Source organism: Scyliorhinus canicula, chromosome 8 (assembly GCF_902713615.1).
Source record: "Scyliorhinus canicula chromosome 8, sScyCan1.1, whole genome shotgun sequence".
NCBI classification, from domain to species: domain Eukaryota; kingdom Metazoa; phylum Chordata; class Chondrichthyes; order Carcharhiniformes; family Scyliorhinidae; genus Scyliorhinus; species Scyliorhinus canicula.
The window spans coordinates 63,376,409-63,390,762 of record NC_052153.1 but is presented as its reverse complement, the minus strand read 5'-3'; the positions used below and the strand labels follow the sequence as shown (position 1 = coordinate 63,390,762).

The window sequence follows — 14,354 nt, the reverse complement described above, 5'->3', positions numbered from 1 at the left end:
ACTTGTGGCCCCCCCTTGCACCCCAAACCACCAATACATATCTCTAATCCTGCCCTTTCTGGACTCATTTGGGAGCAGCAATTGTTCCAGCAGTGTGTATCCCAGCAACCCGGGAAATGCCCTCCAATCCTTTCTTGCGAAGTCCCACACCTGAATGTACCTAAATTCGCTCCCCCTTGGCAACTCAAACCTCTCCTGCAACTCATCTAAACCCTGAACTGCCCTTCCAGATGCAAGTCCCTCACCTTCTCCAGACCTACTCTCCTCCACTTCCCATACACCTTCTCCAGCCCTATTCCCCTCCACTTTCCATACATCCCAACTCTCTCCCCAGGCTTAAACCTATGGTTCCCGCACAGTGGCATCAACACCGACATTCCCTCCAACTTAAAGTGACGCCTCAGTTGGTTCCAATCTTAACCATCGATTGTACCACTGGGCTCTGCGTATTTCCCCAGAGTAAACGGCAGAGAGGCCGTCATCATGGCTCTCAGGTTGGACCCCCTGCCAGGACTCCTCCTCCATCCTAACCCACTCTGCACCCCCCCCTTCCATTGCCTCGCCTTCTCCCAATAATAATGAAGGTGCCTCAGGAGTGCCAACCCCCATTTCTGCCTCTGCCTCTGTGGTAGGGCTCTCTTTACCCTCGGCACCTTCCCCGCCCAAACAAACTCTGAAATCACAGTCTCCAATTTCTGAAAGAAAGCCTTCGGGAGAAAAATCGGGAGGTCCTGGAAAACAATCAGGAACCTTGGTAGTACATTCATTTTTACGACCTGCACACTCCCTGCCAGCATCACAAACAGTGTGTCTCATCTCTTGAAGTCTCCTTTAATCTCCTCCATTAACATTATCAAATTCCACTTATACTTCACAGCCCATTCCCTCGTCACCTGGATCCCCAAATATCTAAACACTTCCCTAGCCACTTCAAATGGCAGCACCTCAGCCCCACCGCATTCACTGGAAATACCTCGCTCTTCCCAACATTCAACTTATACCCCGAGAAGGCCCCAATCCTTTCCAGTATTCCCACGATCCTATCCATACTCTCCAGCAGGTCCGACACAAACAACAAGTCATCAGCATTTATCGATACCCTGTGTTCTCTACTCCCCCTCACAATCCCTCGCCACTCCGCTGATGCCCCTAAGGGCCATCGCCAAGGGTTCAATCACTAGCGCAAGTAGCAATGGCAACAATGGGCACCCGTCTCGCACCCCTGTGCAACCCAAAACTTTGTGAGCCCATTCCATTCGGGACTACACTTGCCACCGGAGCTGTATATAACAAGCGCACCCACGCAGCGAACTTTGGTCCAAACCTAAACTTACCCATAATTTAAAATAAATACCTCCACTCCACACGATTAAAGGCCTTCATGAAGCATTGGAGAAATGACAGCTGCCAGAGACATTAACGCAGGCGTTGATTACATTACTCCTGAGAAAGGGAAAGCATGGGTCACATAGGCCCATTTCGCTTCGCTCTTGAATACTGACAAGAAGGTGCTGGCCAAGTTGATGGTGGGAAGGATGGAGGGACGTGTGCCACAAGTGGTGGCAACGGAGCAAACGGGCTTTGTAAAGGGCAGGCAGCACTCCAGCAATATCAGAAGGCTATTGAATGTGATAATGATACCGTCGGGGGAGGGGGGACAACAACGAGGTGCCAGAAGTTGTCTGTCGTCACAATAGATGCGGAGAAGGCCTTTATTTCTATTTCTCTTTGTAATTGAATTTTAGCTAATTCAATTGCCTTACTCTTTGGTGAACTTGGTCTATCAGATGATCCTTGCAATTTTAAATGTTTTGCTATTCTTTCAATAATCTCAGTTTCCTTACCCCTGCCCAATTCCAATTGATCTGCCAATACAGTTAACTGACCCTTGGTTACTTTCTGTAAACTACCAAAGTTACATCTTCAATTTTTAGGCAAGTCTAAGCAATTTCCAATGCCATTTTAGATTCTAACCTGGACAATATACCTCACAGTAATTCCAGTTCCTTGTCCAGAACCTCAGTACCTCACATTTCTGAAGGATTCACAAATCCCACTATTTAACAATAAATCCCAGAACAGGTTTTACTATTCAGCATTCAGTAACTTGCTTTCCACAATTCAAAATTCCCAAGAAATTACTATTAACCAGCATGAAATAAGTCTTTCTCCACATTTTGAAATCCTGCAAGAGCCCTCATTTTTTTGTTACGATCCAGTTGATGTTATAACTGGATGGGAAGATCCCAATGGGATCCCAGAATGGGACCCTGGCTCAAAGGCTGTAACTGTAATTTGAAAAAAAACATGGAGGGATGGAGTCACAGAACTGCTAACTACTTTTTCAAAAAAAATTTTGAGTGCCCAATTATTTTTTTTCCAATTAAGGGACAATTTCGTGTGGCCAATTCACCTACCCTGCACATCCTTTTAGGTTGTAGGGGTGAGACCCACGAAGACAGAGGGAGAATGTGCTGACAGTGACCGGGACTGGCATCAAACCCGGGTCCTTAGCGCCGTGAGGCAGCAGTGCTAACCACTGCACCACCATGCTGCCCTAACTACTTTTAACAACAGGAAAAGAGTTGATAAACATGAAATGTATTATTATACAATACTCCTTATTTACCCCTTAGCTGAACACATTTACTTGGAATTATAGATTGACATGGATTGCAAAGTAGATCTGCAATGGCCTCAATAACACAAAAAAATAATTTTTAAGCACACAAGATGATTGTGGTCAAGTACACTACCACACTAAGCCCAAATTAATGTCTGTGGTTTTCTCCTCAGAATCCCCAGATGATTGTCTCATGAGAGTTTCCGAATGCCACTCTCAAATTCTTCACTCATAATAATACTTTCCCTCCAGTCCAGGTTTTACAAATGATACTTGTAAGCAAACATTCCATTCCACTTTTAACATTAATCTAGACCAGGATTGCACCAACCCCATTAGGATTTCTTTGTCTTGACTGCCGTGTAAACTGCTTACAGTTGCTTTAATTTTTGATTACCAGATTGTATTAAAATGCCATCAGATGTTTCATCTTCCTCTGAATTCTGCTGTCCCACTTTAAATCTAGTTACTGTGATTGTCTCTTTAACTCAGAACACTTTTAAAAAAACTATTCCATTAATTTTTCTTTTCAATACCTTGAACTCTGTTCACTTGACTCCAGATTTCTTACAGTCTTTCTATCCCAATTATCTGGCCTGTAACTTGTGCTTTAGGAAGTTTGCCTCTTTGCAGCACCCATCCTGTCCAGTCATTCTTCTGGCAGAGTTGAAAGACGGTCACTCTCAGAGATCCTGTCTCCAACTGCTCTGGCTTCCAGTTAAAACTAAGAACAAAGGAAGGTGGCCTCCCGTTGCTAAGCAACACCCTCGCTCCTACTATTTATTCTTCACACCGCAGCCCTCTTGAAGCACAATAGAAACAGTTGGATCTTAACCAACTCCTACACATACAAACACCTTTGTCCAGCATGAATCTAACTACAGGTTTTACCCTTCCAGGTGAAAAAACATTACATTTAACCCACTTAAAACTATATCTTATTTCCAATGTTTACCGGTACAAACAGGAATTCCTTAAAATTACCTTTATATTCTTAACATGTTACATTTTACTTCTTGTTCATATGTCCTTTTCTACTTCTCTCTTGACACTATTAATACAGTTTTAAAACATATTTAGGTAAAAATTTCAGCTAAATTGCTGCCTTCTTCCAACTCCTCAGAAGCTGTTATCGGCAGTATCAATGGAAAAACTAAAAAATGTTTGCTGCAGCAGTCTACAAACTACCAACTAAATACAGTTTAATAATGCAACTTCACCAGTTGCTTCATGTGTCATGAGAATGTCACTTTAAGAAATGCTTCTCTGCTCAAGTTACTGCAGTGATGTGAAAGTGTGGTGGAGCTGAGCTCTGGCTCTGCTTTTTAGTTTTGCTTTGAGAAAAGCTTGGGTGTGTCTGTGTTTTTTGGTTTTGTTTTAGTATTGGAGCTGAAGCCAGCCAAATAAGGTGTAATTTTGATCTCTCTGCAATCTAAATTCTACCTCTTGATCATTTGGTGAATTCAGAGTGATAATTGTTCTCAATAGTGAATTTAAACCTGATGTGCTTCTGTTAAAAGGTTTAAAAAAAAATATGTTATGGATGTTAGAAGGAAAGTTTAAGGATTACTTCGTGCTGTATTCTTTGGGGGTTGTATTTGAATTGATGGTTGCCAAGATATTCACTGTTTTTTAAAAAGGTTAACTTGAGTTCATAGAATAAACATTGTTTTGCTTTAAAAAATACTTTTCTATTTCTGCTGTACCACACCTGTAGAGTGGACCATGTGCTCCCCATACCACAATCTAGTAAAAGTCGTGGGTCAGATGAACTCCACGATACACTTTGGGGTTCTCTAAACCCTGGTCCATAACACATGCTTAACAGAAACATTTTCAGTGCAATGGTAACCTGCATAGCACTGCGTCCTCTGTTAACAATTCAATGCTTAACATAAAGTATTAAAGGCAAGTGGAAATTAAAAAAAAACTTATGTATATTCTGAACTCACACACAAAACACTAGTTTCATCCATTCACTGCGGGAAACCTAAGTATAGGCTTAACTTCAAGAATATATTTGCAAAGGTACTGTATAAGATTAATTGGTGTGGATACTAAGTGTTTCCTGCTAGGTGTGTTCCAGCCGATATTTTGTTTTAAACAGGCTTCGGAAATTTATTGGCGGGTTCTCCCAATTGGTTGTCATAACGTTAGTAGGAGACTGTTGGTAGCCCTGTTTACACAGCTACCAAAGTTACACCAGAGAATTCCTGAAGCCGTTTCTGGCACATCATGGGCGGATTACTCCATAAGGCCCGACGCTGTCATGAAACCCGGAGAGGTTCACGACAGTGTCGGGCCTTACGGAGAATTCCGCCCATGACGTGCCAGAAATGGCTTCAGGAATTCTCTGGTGTAACTTTGGTAGCTGTCGGGCGTCGGAAGCCTCTCCCGACCCCCTATTCTCCCCTCCCCGGGAGGATAGGAGGGCCGTACCGGGAAACTCGGCCGCCGGGCCTTGTCCCTGGCTTCAAGGCCCGGCGCGCCACGAATGATGCCGCGGCGGCGCCTAATGACGTCAGCCGCGCATGTGCGGGTTGGGCAGCTCAAACCCGCGCATGCGCGGTTGCCGTCTTTTCCCTCAGCCGCCCCGCAAGACGTGGCGGCTTGATCTTGCGGGGCGGTGGAGGGGAAAGAGTGCGTCCCCTTGAGACACCGGCCTGACGATCGGTGGGCACCGATCGTGGGCCCGTCCCCTCCCGAGCACGGTCGTGGTGCTCGATCCCCGATCCGCCCCCCACAGGCCCCACACTTACCTGGCGCGCCATGTTCACGACGGCAGCGACCAGGTGTGGTTGCCGCCGTCGTGAACAGGTCGGGAACGGCAGGCCGCCCGGCCCATCCGGGCCGGAGAATCGCGGGCCGCCGTTTTTCCGAGCGGCGTGTCGCAAAACCGGACACGCCATTTGGGGGGGGGGATAGCGGACCTCCCGCTATTCTCCTACCCATCGTGGTTGCGGAGAATCGCGCCCCATATGTCTTTGAAACAATTGCTGTTCTACAACTTCCCTATGGCTCCCTTTTGCATTGTGTCCACATCCTGAGATTTACGCCTGTGTGCTTAGTTTTTTTTCTTTTACAGCAGAGAGGTCCAGTATGACCGATATAATTTTCATTTTGTGAAAAAAATGAAGTTGTGATAGACAACTTCTGACAAAGACATACAGGAGTGCAACATGACTTTGTGTGATAGTGTAAAATAGGTGGGAGAGTCTGGGCAGTCTCTTGATTTGTGTTTCATAAAAGTCAATGAAAATAAAATCATGCTTTATAACATTACACAAAGTTAAGATCTATCCCAAGTGGACAACTATCACTCCAAATGCAAATATGTGTATTGAATCATTCCAAATAGGAAAGAGACATCAAGAGTTTTAGTGTTCTCTGATAAAAGAACAAAAAGAGTTAGTCTACAATACAAGGACTGAACTTTCAGCTTCTGAAGGGAATTCATTTGATGGCAGCAGATTGGCCAAAGTTGAAAGTTCTGCCCACTAAAGACCTAAATGTTATTTTATTCAAATCAGGATCTCAGGGACTTTACAAATTGTGATAAGTTAAGGTGCTCTGATCAACCCATTCTATTCCAGTAAATTACCAGGAAATGCAGGCTTCAGTGAAATACTGTCAGGATCGACCTGAGCATTAATGTAGGCAATATCACTAACAGTCAGTTAGAAAGCTTTTTTGGAATGTTTGCACATACTGGAGGTTTCTGCTCCTGTAGAAACCTGTGATGTGCACAGACCATAAAGCTTTGCTCACATGGAAACTGATTTCCTGTGACGGAACACTTATTTCACTTGCCCTCCTTCATATTCATGCATCATATAACCAGTTCAAGAAACAGTTTTAAACAATTTGACTGCTTATTACAAAGTTTTTGACAACATGGTTAGTTGCGGGCCTATGCTATTAATCTACAAAATAATTCTTGTCTAAGTGCCATAGGAATTAAACCACCTTTCAACACAATGAGGACAAATCTGACTTCCAAACCTTTCCCAAGGAAGATAAAAGTGACCTTCCATCCACGAAAGAAGAATTCAGATTTCCATTCCCCCTTCATTTAGCTTTTCACTTCACGGAATTCATTCTCACTCCCCACAGAGCTGAAGTCTGCTTCCTGTTTTGAACAGATTTGGTCCGATTCCTGAAGTAATACATACTCCCAGACTAAAAATAAGCACATTCTCCCCAATCTACTGAGAAACAACTTGGGTCCAATCCAATCGCTCACCCACAAGCAACTCTGCATTATTTTCCATTACGAGCATAAAATCAACTCATTGTAGCAGCCCCCAACCCACTCCAAAGATGGCAGAATTGGGTTCCAAAGATACAGCATTAATTTCCAATGATAAGAAGATTAGCCATGGCTCTATGCAACTCAAAGCTTCCCAATGTTATGTTGTCTTTTTTTCACACCTACCTACCCTTTCCTCTCCACCCCTTATCCTTCTTCCCTCTCTTCTTCCCTTCCCCTGTAGTAAAGAAATGTGCCACTGGCTATTGCCACATGCTGCTTCATCATCTGCTGTTGTGCTTTTGCACCTCCCACTCCACGCTCCCCACTTCTGCATTCTTCCTCGCCACCTAACAATCCTCCATCTCTGCCTTACCTAAATCCCCTTCATCATCTGCATCTTACGGCTATCTACACTGCCTGACCCGAATACTGGACTTTTGTGTCATCATTCCACGTGCAAAGACACAAGACATTTCATATTGTGTGTGTGTGTGTCATTGTCAATATATCAGGGCTACATGTGGCAACTGTTCTGATTTTACAGGTGTAAATGCCTCCCAAATCTGTTCCCATCTTTCCTGTTACTCTAAGTTTGAATCCCTCCAATCAGGTTTCAACTAATGCCATAATAATGTAACAAATCTTATCAAAATCACAAATGACAACCTATAGGCCTGTTGTAAAAGTAAACTTTTCATCCTCGCCCTGTCTACAGTCTTTGACATGATTGACCACATACATGATCCTTTGTCAATGCCTCTCCACTGTTGCCTTGCTGGGTGGGATGGCTCTGACACGGTTCCATTCTTATCTAATTGCAGTCAGCAAATCACTTGCATTGGCTTCTCTTCTTGCACCCGCACCATTACATCTGGAGTCCCCAAGGATCTATCCTTGGCCCCCTCCTGTAGTGATCTCTATGTGTGCATGTACACAAGGGTTAATGTGTAATCAGTACCACCACATGATCACTAGAGGGCCAAACCAACAGGGGTATAAAAGGCAGCCACATTCAGACTCTCTCTCTCTCTTGGGTGCACGGTGATCAAAGTAACAGCAGACTAGTTTAGATGGCCAGTGGAGTTACGTATAGTTAACATAGTTAGATCTTGTTAACCTTATCACTAGTATCAAAGTTAAAGTATGAACTCATGTAAATTTTGTTGTAGTTATTCAATAAACCTTTTGTTACTACTGGAAGACTTCAAATCTTCTTATTCGGGATTCAGAATACCTCATTACTAACCAAGGATTGAGTAGCACATGTTACCTACCACACAGGGAACAAAACACCTCCGACTTCGCGTATGCATGATATCCCTTGTCAATGTCATCTGAAAGCACTGCATTAGCATAAACAGTTGTACTGACAGCACCCAGCTCTACCTTACCACCACCTCTCTGGACTCTTGTCATTGTTGCTAAATTATTAGACTGCTCATCTGATATCCAGTGCTGAATGAGCAGAAACCTCCACCAGTTAAATATTGGGAAGACTGAAATAATTGTTTTCAGCTCCTGCTTCAAATTTCAATTGCTAACTACCAACTCCGTTCCTCTCCCTGGCAAAACACTGCCATTAAGCCAGACTGCTCGCAACCTTTGTATTACATTCAGCATCACGTTGAGCTTTTGGCCAGCATGAATATCGCCATTTCCATCTCTGTGACGTTGCTTGTCCCAACTCATTTGCCAGTGAAACCCTCAATCGTGCCATTTTTATCTCCTGACTGACTATTCCAATTCATTACTGGTCGTCACTTGCTGATCTTCCATATTCTACCTTTTGTAAGCTTGAGTTCATCCAAAACTCTGCTGCCATCTCTTAACTCACACCAAGTCTTGGTCCCCTTTGACTTTGGGTCGAGCAATGTCTTTTCAGACTCCTCAGTGGTCTCATCCCTCCCTATCACTGTACTCTCCCCCAGTTCCACAATCTCCAAGATATCGGTGTTCCTCTACTTCTGGCCTCTTGCGCACCCCCAATTTTAATCGCTCTACCATCGGTGGCCATGCCTTCAGATGCTCGGCCCCAAGCTCTGGAATCACCTCCATACACATCTCAATTTCTCTAACACGCGTTCCTCCTCTACGACATTCCTTAAAATCCACCTCTTTGACCAAGCTTTTGGTCCTAATGCGGCTCAATGTCATATTTTGTTTTAGAATGCTCCTGTAAAGTGCCGTAGGACGTTTTGTAACATTGAAATCAGCATATAAATATAAGTTGTTGTTGTAAGTTGTTACTGCTCTTATTGGTCATCCTAAGGAAATGACACACAGGCAAGGTGAGACTTGTGAGATAGAAGTTTCTGAATGAAAAGAAATTACATTGAAAGCTGTGCCAAATAAGGCAGCAGAGAGCAAGACAAATGCAAACACTTCCAAGACTGGATTTTGAACTTGTTTAAATAGCAGACAAATAAATTTTGCACTTCTTAAATACAGGTTCCAAAAAATAAATACAGTGGACTTGCTCTGTGCTGTGATGTTGGAAAAACTGTGACCAGAATTAATTACCATTGCAACAGGCTGTTTAGCACAGAGCTAAATCACTGGCTTTGAAAGCAGACCAAGCAGGCCAGCAGCACGGTTCGATTCCCATAACAGCCTCCCCGAACAGGCGCCGGAATGTGGCGACTAGGGGCTTTTCACAGTAACTTCATTGAAGCCTATTCGTGACAATAAGCTATTTTCATTTCAACAGGATCCCTTTAATAGGCAGCTGAACATAATTCACCAACCAAAGCTAAGCTTTCAGACATCCATGCATAGATATGTTAAGTTCATTAGATTGCTGCATTTATCAAGTATTTCTGACCTTCCACGATCCAATACATAATGCATTTCAGTGGGAGAGATTTTAAAAAAAAATCTCTCTGCTGATCTAAGCATTTAGTCATAAACTGCTCGTTTCCTTAGAAAACAAGTTGTCCTCAAATAGTTTACAGATGGTGACATCAAACATTGCCAGAATCTTTCGTGAGGACATACCAGAAATTTGCCCTCGTGTAGTGTTCCATGTAAAGCTGCTCATCAGAAAACGGAGCTAGATGAACATCACCAAAAGTAGGAAACATCATCCCTAAGAAAACATACACAGCAGTGGGGTAAACATACTAGCTTGAACAGGGCTGAAATAGTGAATATAAATATAAATTGTGCCTTATTTTAAGGGATATCGAGTGCCATCACTATTTTCACTATAGCCTAATCAGTAGAAAAGCAGTCAGGGTGTCTGACTCTCTGGTGTCTCCTCTGGCATAGGCAGGATGCTTGGCATTTCCAGGGTAGTCATTAAAAAAAAACACCTGGGAAACAACGTTCCCAAACGTAGTCTCACTACTGAGTTCCAATGTACTGTGCCACAGCATGAATATGTGCTCTAAATAGAAATAAAATATTTTTCACCTTCATTATATTCAAGGATTTTGTGTTCTGAATGTGGTGCAGACTACAACCATTTTCTTCCTGGACAATTAGGTCTGGTATTGCAGTTGGTTAGAACATTGTCTTTTGCCTCTGGACCCTGGGTTTTAATGCAGCCTTATTGAAAATCATCCCCTGCTACCAGCAGTAGGCGACCAAACTAAACCCTTTACATTTGTGACTTCAACAACTTTTAAAAGATATTCAGTTCAGACTATATAAAGCTACCACAATTCAAGAATTAGATACATTGCACAGGAAAGCAATAAGGAACTATCACAACAGGCCTCAAACTTTCTAATACAGTAAAAACACACTGGGTGGAACTTTCTAGTCCCACCAACAACAGGAATTGCAATGGGCGAGAGTGGTTAATTTGGCGGGAGGCAAAAGATCTGTTGGAATTTTGTTCTCCCGACTTTCAAAGTTGGTTAAAGGTGGGTTGAACTTGCCAAGTAACAATGTCGGGAACACCATTTGCATGCATTAGCAGCTCATGTATGCCCATTTAAAAGCCACCTGACAGAAGTTAGGTTCACCCTCCAAATTAAGTTCACCACCAGTGAGAATTTAGAGCATTCAGTTTTACAACTGCACACAGGTGTCATGCACCTGGTAAGCTCCACCTATTGCAAGACTTTGGATGTCAATAGATGCTACTTTTACCTTCTTGGAGACCTTGCGTAGCTTCACTTATATCGAGTGCCAGTATCTAAAGCTGCTCCAAGGCTGGACATGGAAGAGAGGGTAAGTGGGGAAGGGGTTGGCTGGAAAAGAGTGTCTGGTAAAGGGAGACCAGCTTGCGGGGAGTGTGTGTGTGGGCACAAGGAAGGGGGAGGGGTGAGAAAGAAGATGTCGTAGAAGGTGGGGTCAGTGGTGTTGACTGTGGGGTCCTGCAGGATGAGGTCAAGGTGCTGGTGATAGGGGAAAACAGTCACAATCAGAGGGGGGAGTGGGATGAACTAGGATGGTAGGTCCAGGGTGAGAGTTTAGTAGGTGTAGATCGCATGGGGGTGGGGGGTTGCGGTCACGGAGGTGGACTAGACAGGTGGCTTGGGTAATGGGAGATGCAGGGTCAGATATGGAGATGATCGTGGATGTCAGCTCAAAGAAGAGGAAAGGCATGTGGAGGTAGATCATAATAAGATCCAGGGTAATGGGAGGATTTCAAGGCTGACAGAAATGAGAGGAATGGTGATATCCGTGAGCTTTGCATGCAACAGTGAGAGAAAGCACATATTGGGTGCGACACCGCCAGAGCGAGTGTGGGTATCGGGAATTTGGAGCACAGCAGGAATTCGGTGCAGAGGGGAAAGTGGTGCTTTTTATTTTCTTCCTTTTCTCTCTAACTTTTAAAATCTTCATAGAGTGGTCTTATGCTGCTATTGGAGTGGAGGATATAAGACAGAGAGTTGATTGGTAAGTAGTGGGTATGATCTGATAAAAATTTAATACTTTTATCACATAGTTTTTAAAGTCTTTTTATGGTTTATAATTTGTAGGGGTTATATTGTACGACACTGCCCCCCCCACTGCCCGTACACACAGTTCCCGGTCCCCCTTGCCCAGACACTCTTTGCAACCACCCCACTTCCCCTCTCTCCCATGTGCAGCCTTGGAGCAGCTTTAGATATTTGCACTCGATATGAGTAAAGTTATGCAAGGTCCCTAAAAAGGTGAAAACGGCATCTATGGACCTCAAGTCAAGCAATAGGTGCAGCTCACCAGGTGCACGGCACATATACAATCGTAAATAACGAGGACCAGGAAAAATGGGCCCAAGATTAATTGATATTATCTGATATTAAGCATATTCCAAAGGTTTAATTATAAGTGCTAAGTCATGGCAGGAGAGCTCAAAGCAGTGATGTGCTCCTCTTGTGGGAAACTGGGAACAATTCCAGTGCCTGGGGTCAGCATGCGTGCAATGTCTCCAGCTGCAGCTCCTGGAAGCCAAGGTTTTGGAGCTGCCGGAGACTGGGGAGACAGTGGACCATCTGCGAGGTAGAGAATATCGTGGATAACATGTGTAGAGAGGTGCTCACACCGCAGGCTCAGATTCCACAGGCAGGAATCGAATGGGTGAGCACCAGGCAAGCCGAGAGTACTAGGCAGGCAGTTCAGAAATCTGAGGCCATTCCCCTGCAAAACAGACATATCACTTTGGATGCTGTTGAGAGGAATGGCCTCTTAGCAGAAAGTAGCAACAGCCAAATTCATTGAACTTGACAGCTGCTCAAGGGAGGAGTAAAAAGAAAGTAGGGGATTCAATTATAAGGGGAATAGATAAGGTGTTTCTGCAGCCACAAATGAGACTCCAGGATGTAAGTTGCCTCCCTGCTGTTAGGGTCAATGATGTCTTAGAGCAGTTACATGACATTCTGGAGCAGGAGTGTGAACAGCCTGTGGTCGTGGTACACATTGGTGGTGCAAAGGACATAGGTTAAATTAAAAAGGAACGTGGTCCTAAAAGCAGAATACAGTGAGTTAGGAAGTAAGTTAAAAAGTTTAACCTCAAAGGTAGTGATCTCAGGTTTACAACCAGTGCCACATGCTAGTCAGAGTAGAAATAGCATAGAAACAGAAGAGAAAAATCCGTGGCTGACGAGATGTGTGAGGGGGAGGGTTTCAGATTCCTGGGACATTGGGAGGTGGGACCAATGCAAACTGGATGGGTTTCACCTGAGCAGGACCGGGACTGATGTCCTAGGGGGAGCATTTGCTAGAGTGGCTGGGGAGGGTTCAAATTAGAATGACAGGAGGATGGAAATGTATGCTAGGAGTCAGAGGAGGACGATTCAAGGAAAAGAACAAAAGACAGAAAGGGGAATAAGAAAATGATAGGAAGAGAAATTTAAACAGGGCCACAGTGAGAAGTAGTGGGAGCGGGACAAGTAATGTTAAAAAGACAAGTCTTGGGGCGGCACGGTGGCGCAGTGATTAGCACTGCTGCCTCACAGCGCTGAGGACCCAGGTTCAATCCCGGCCCCAGATCATGGAATTTACGCATTCACCCAGTGTGTGTGGGTCTCACCCCCACAACCCAAGGATATGCAGGCTAGGTGGATTGCCCCTTAATTGGAACAAAAAAAATTAGGTACTCTAATTTTTTTTTAAATTAGTGTCTTAACGCGTGGAGCATTCCCAATAAAAATGGCAAATTAATCATGCAAATAGATGCAAAGGGGTATGATATAGTGAGGATTACAGAGACATGGCTGCAGAGTGACCAGGGATGGGAAGTGAACATCCAGAGATGACAGACTAAAAAGGAAAGGAGGCAGAGTTGTATTGCTGGTTAAACAGGAAATTAACCCAAAACAGCGCGGAAAGATATTAGTTCCAACAATGTGGGATCTGTATAGGTGGAGCTGAGAAACACTATGAGGCAACAAACTTTAGTGTGGGTTGTATATAAACCCCCAAATTGTAGTGTTGATGTTGGCGATAGCACTAAACAGGAAATTATAGATGTATGCGTCAAAGCGGCATCTGTAATTTTGGATAACTTTAATCTGCAGATAAATTGGACAAATCAAATTAGTCACCATACTGTAGTGGAGGAACTCCTGGAGTTTATACGGGATGGTTTTCTGGACCAATACATTGAGGAATCAACTAGAGAACAGGCCATCCTAGACTGAGTATTGTGCAGTGAGAAAGGAATCATTGGCAATCTAGTTGTGCGAGAGAGACCCTTTGGGGATGAACGACCATAATAAATGGGAAGTGGTTAGCTCAGTTGGCTGGACAGATGGTTCATGATGCAGAGCGACGCCAACAGCATGGCTTCAATTCCTTAATGGCTGAAGTTAGTATGAACGACCCGCCTTTTGTTTTCTTTTTTTCTATAAATTTAGATTACCCAATTCATTTTACTTCCAATTAAGGGGCAATTTAGCGTGGCCAATCCACCTAGCCTGCAGATCTTTGGGTTGTGGGGGCGAAACCCATGCAAACACGGGGAGAATGTGCAAACACCACATAGACAGTGACCCAGAGCCGGGATCGAACCTGGGACCTTGGCGCCGTGAGGCATCAGGGCTAACC

General features: G+C 44.0%; 1 protein-coding gene across 2 annotated transcripts in view; it reads right to left on the bottom strand.

Annotated features, from left to right (window-relative positions):
• carm1l (coactivator-associated arginine methyltransferase 1, like) overlaps positions 1-14,354 on the bottom strand; it is a 167,210-nt gene that overhangs the window by 31,030 nt on the left and 121,826 nt on the right. For both annotated transcript variants that reach the window (XM_038804665.1, XM_038804664.1), the window contains exon 7: positions 9,870-9,960. In XM_038804665.1, coding sequence (XP_038660593.1) covers positions 9,870-9,960 — 91 coding nt within the window. The remainder of the gene's footprint in view (positions 1-9,869; positions 9,961-14,354) is intronic.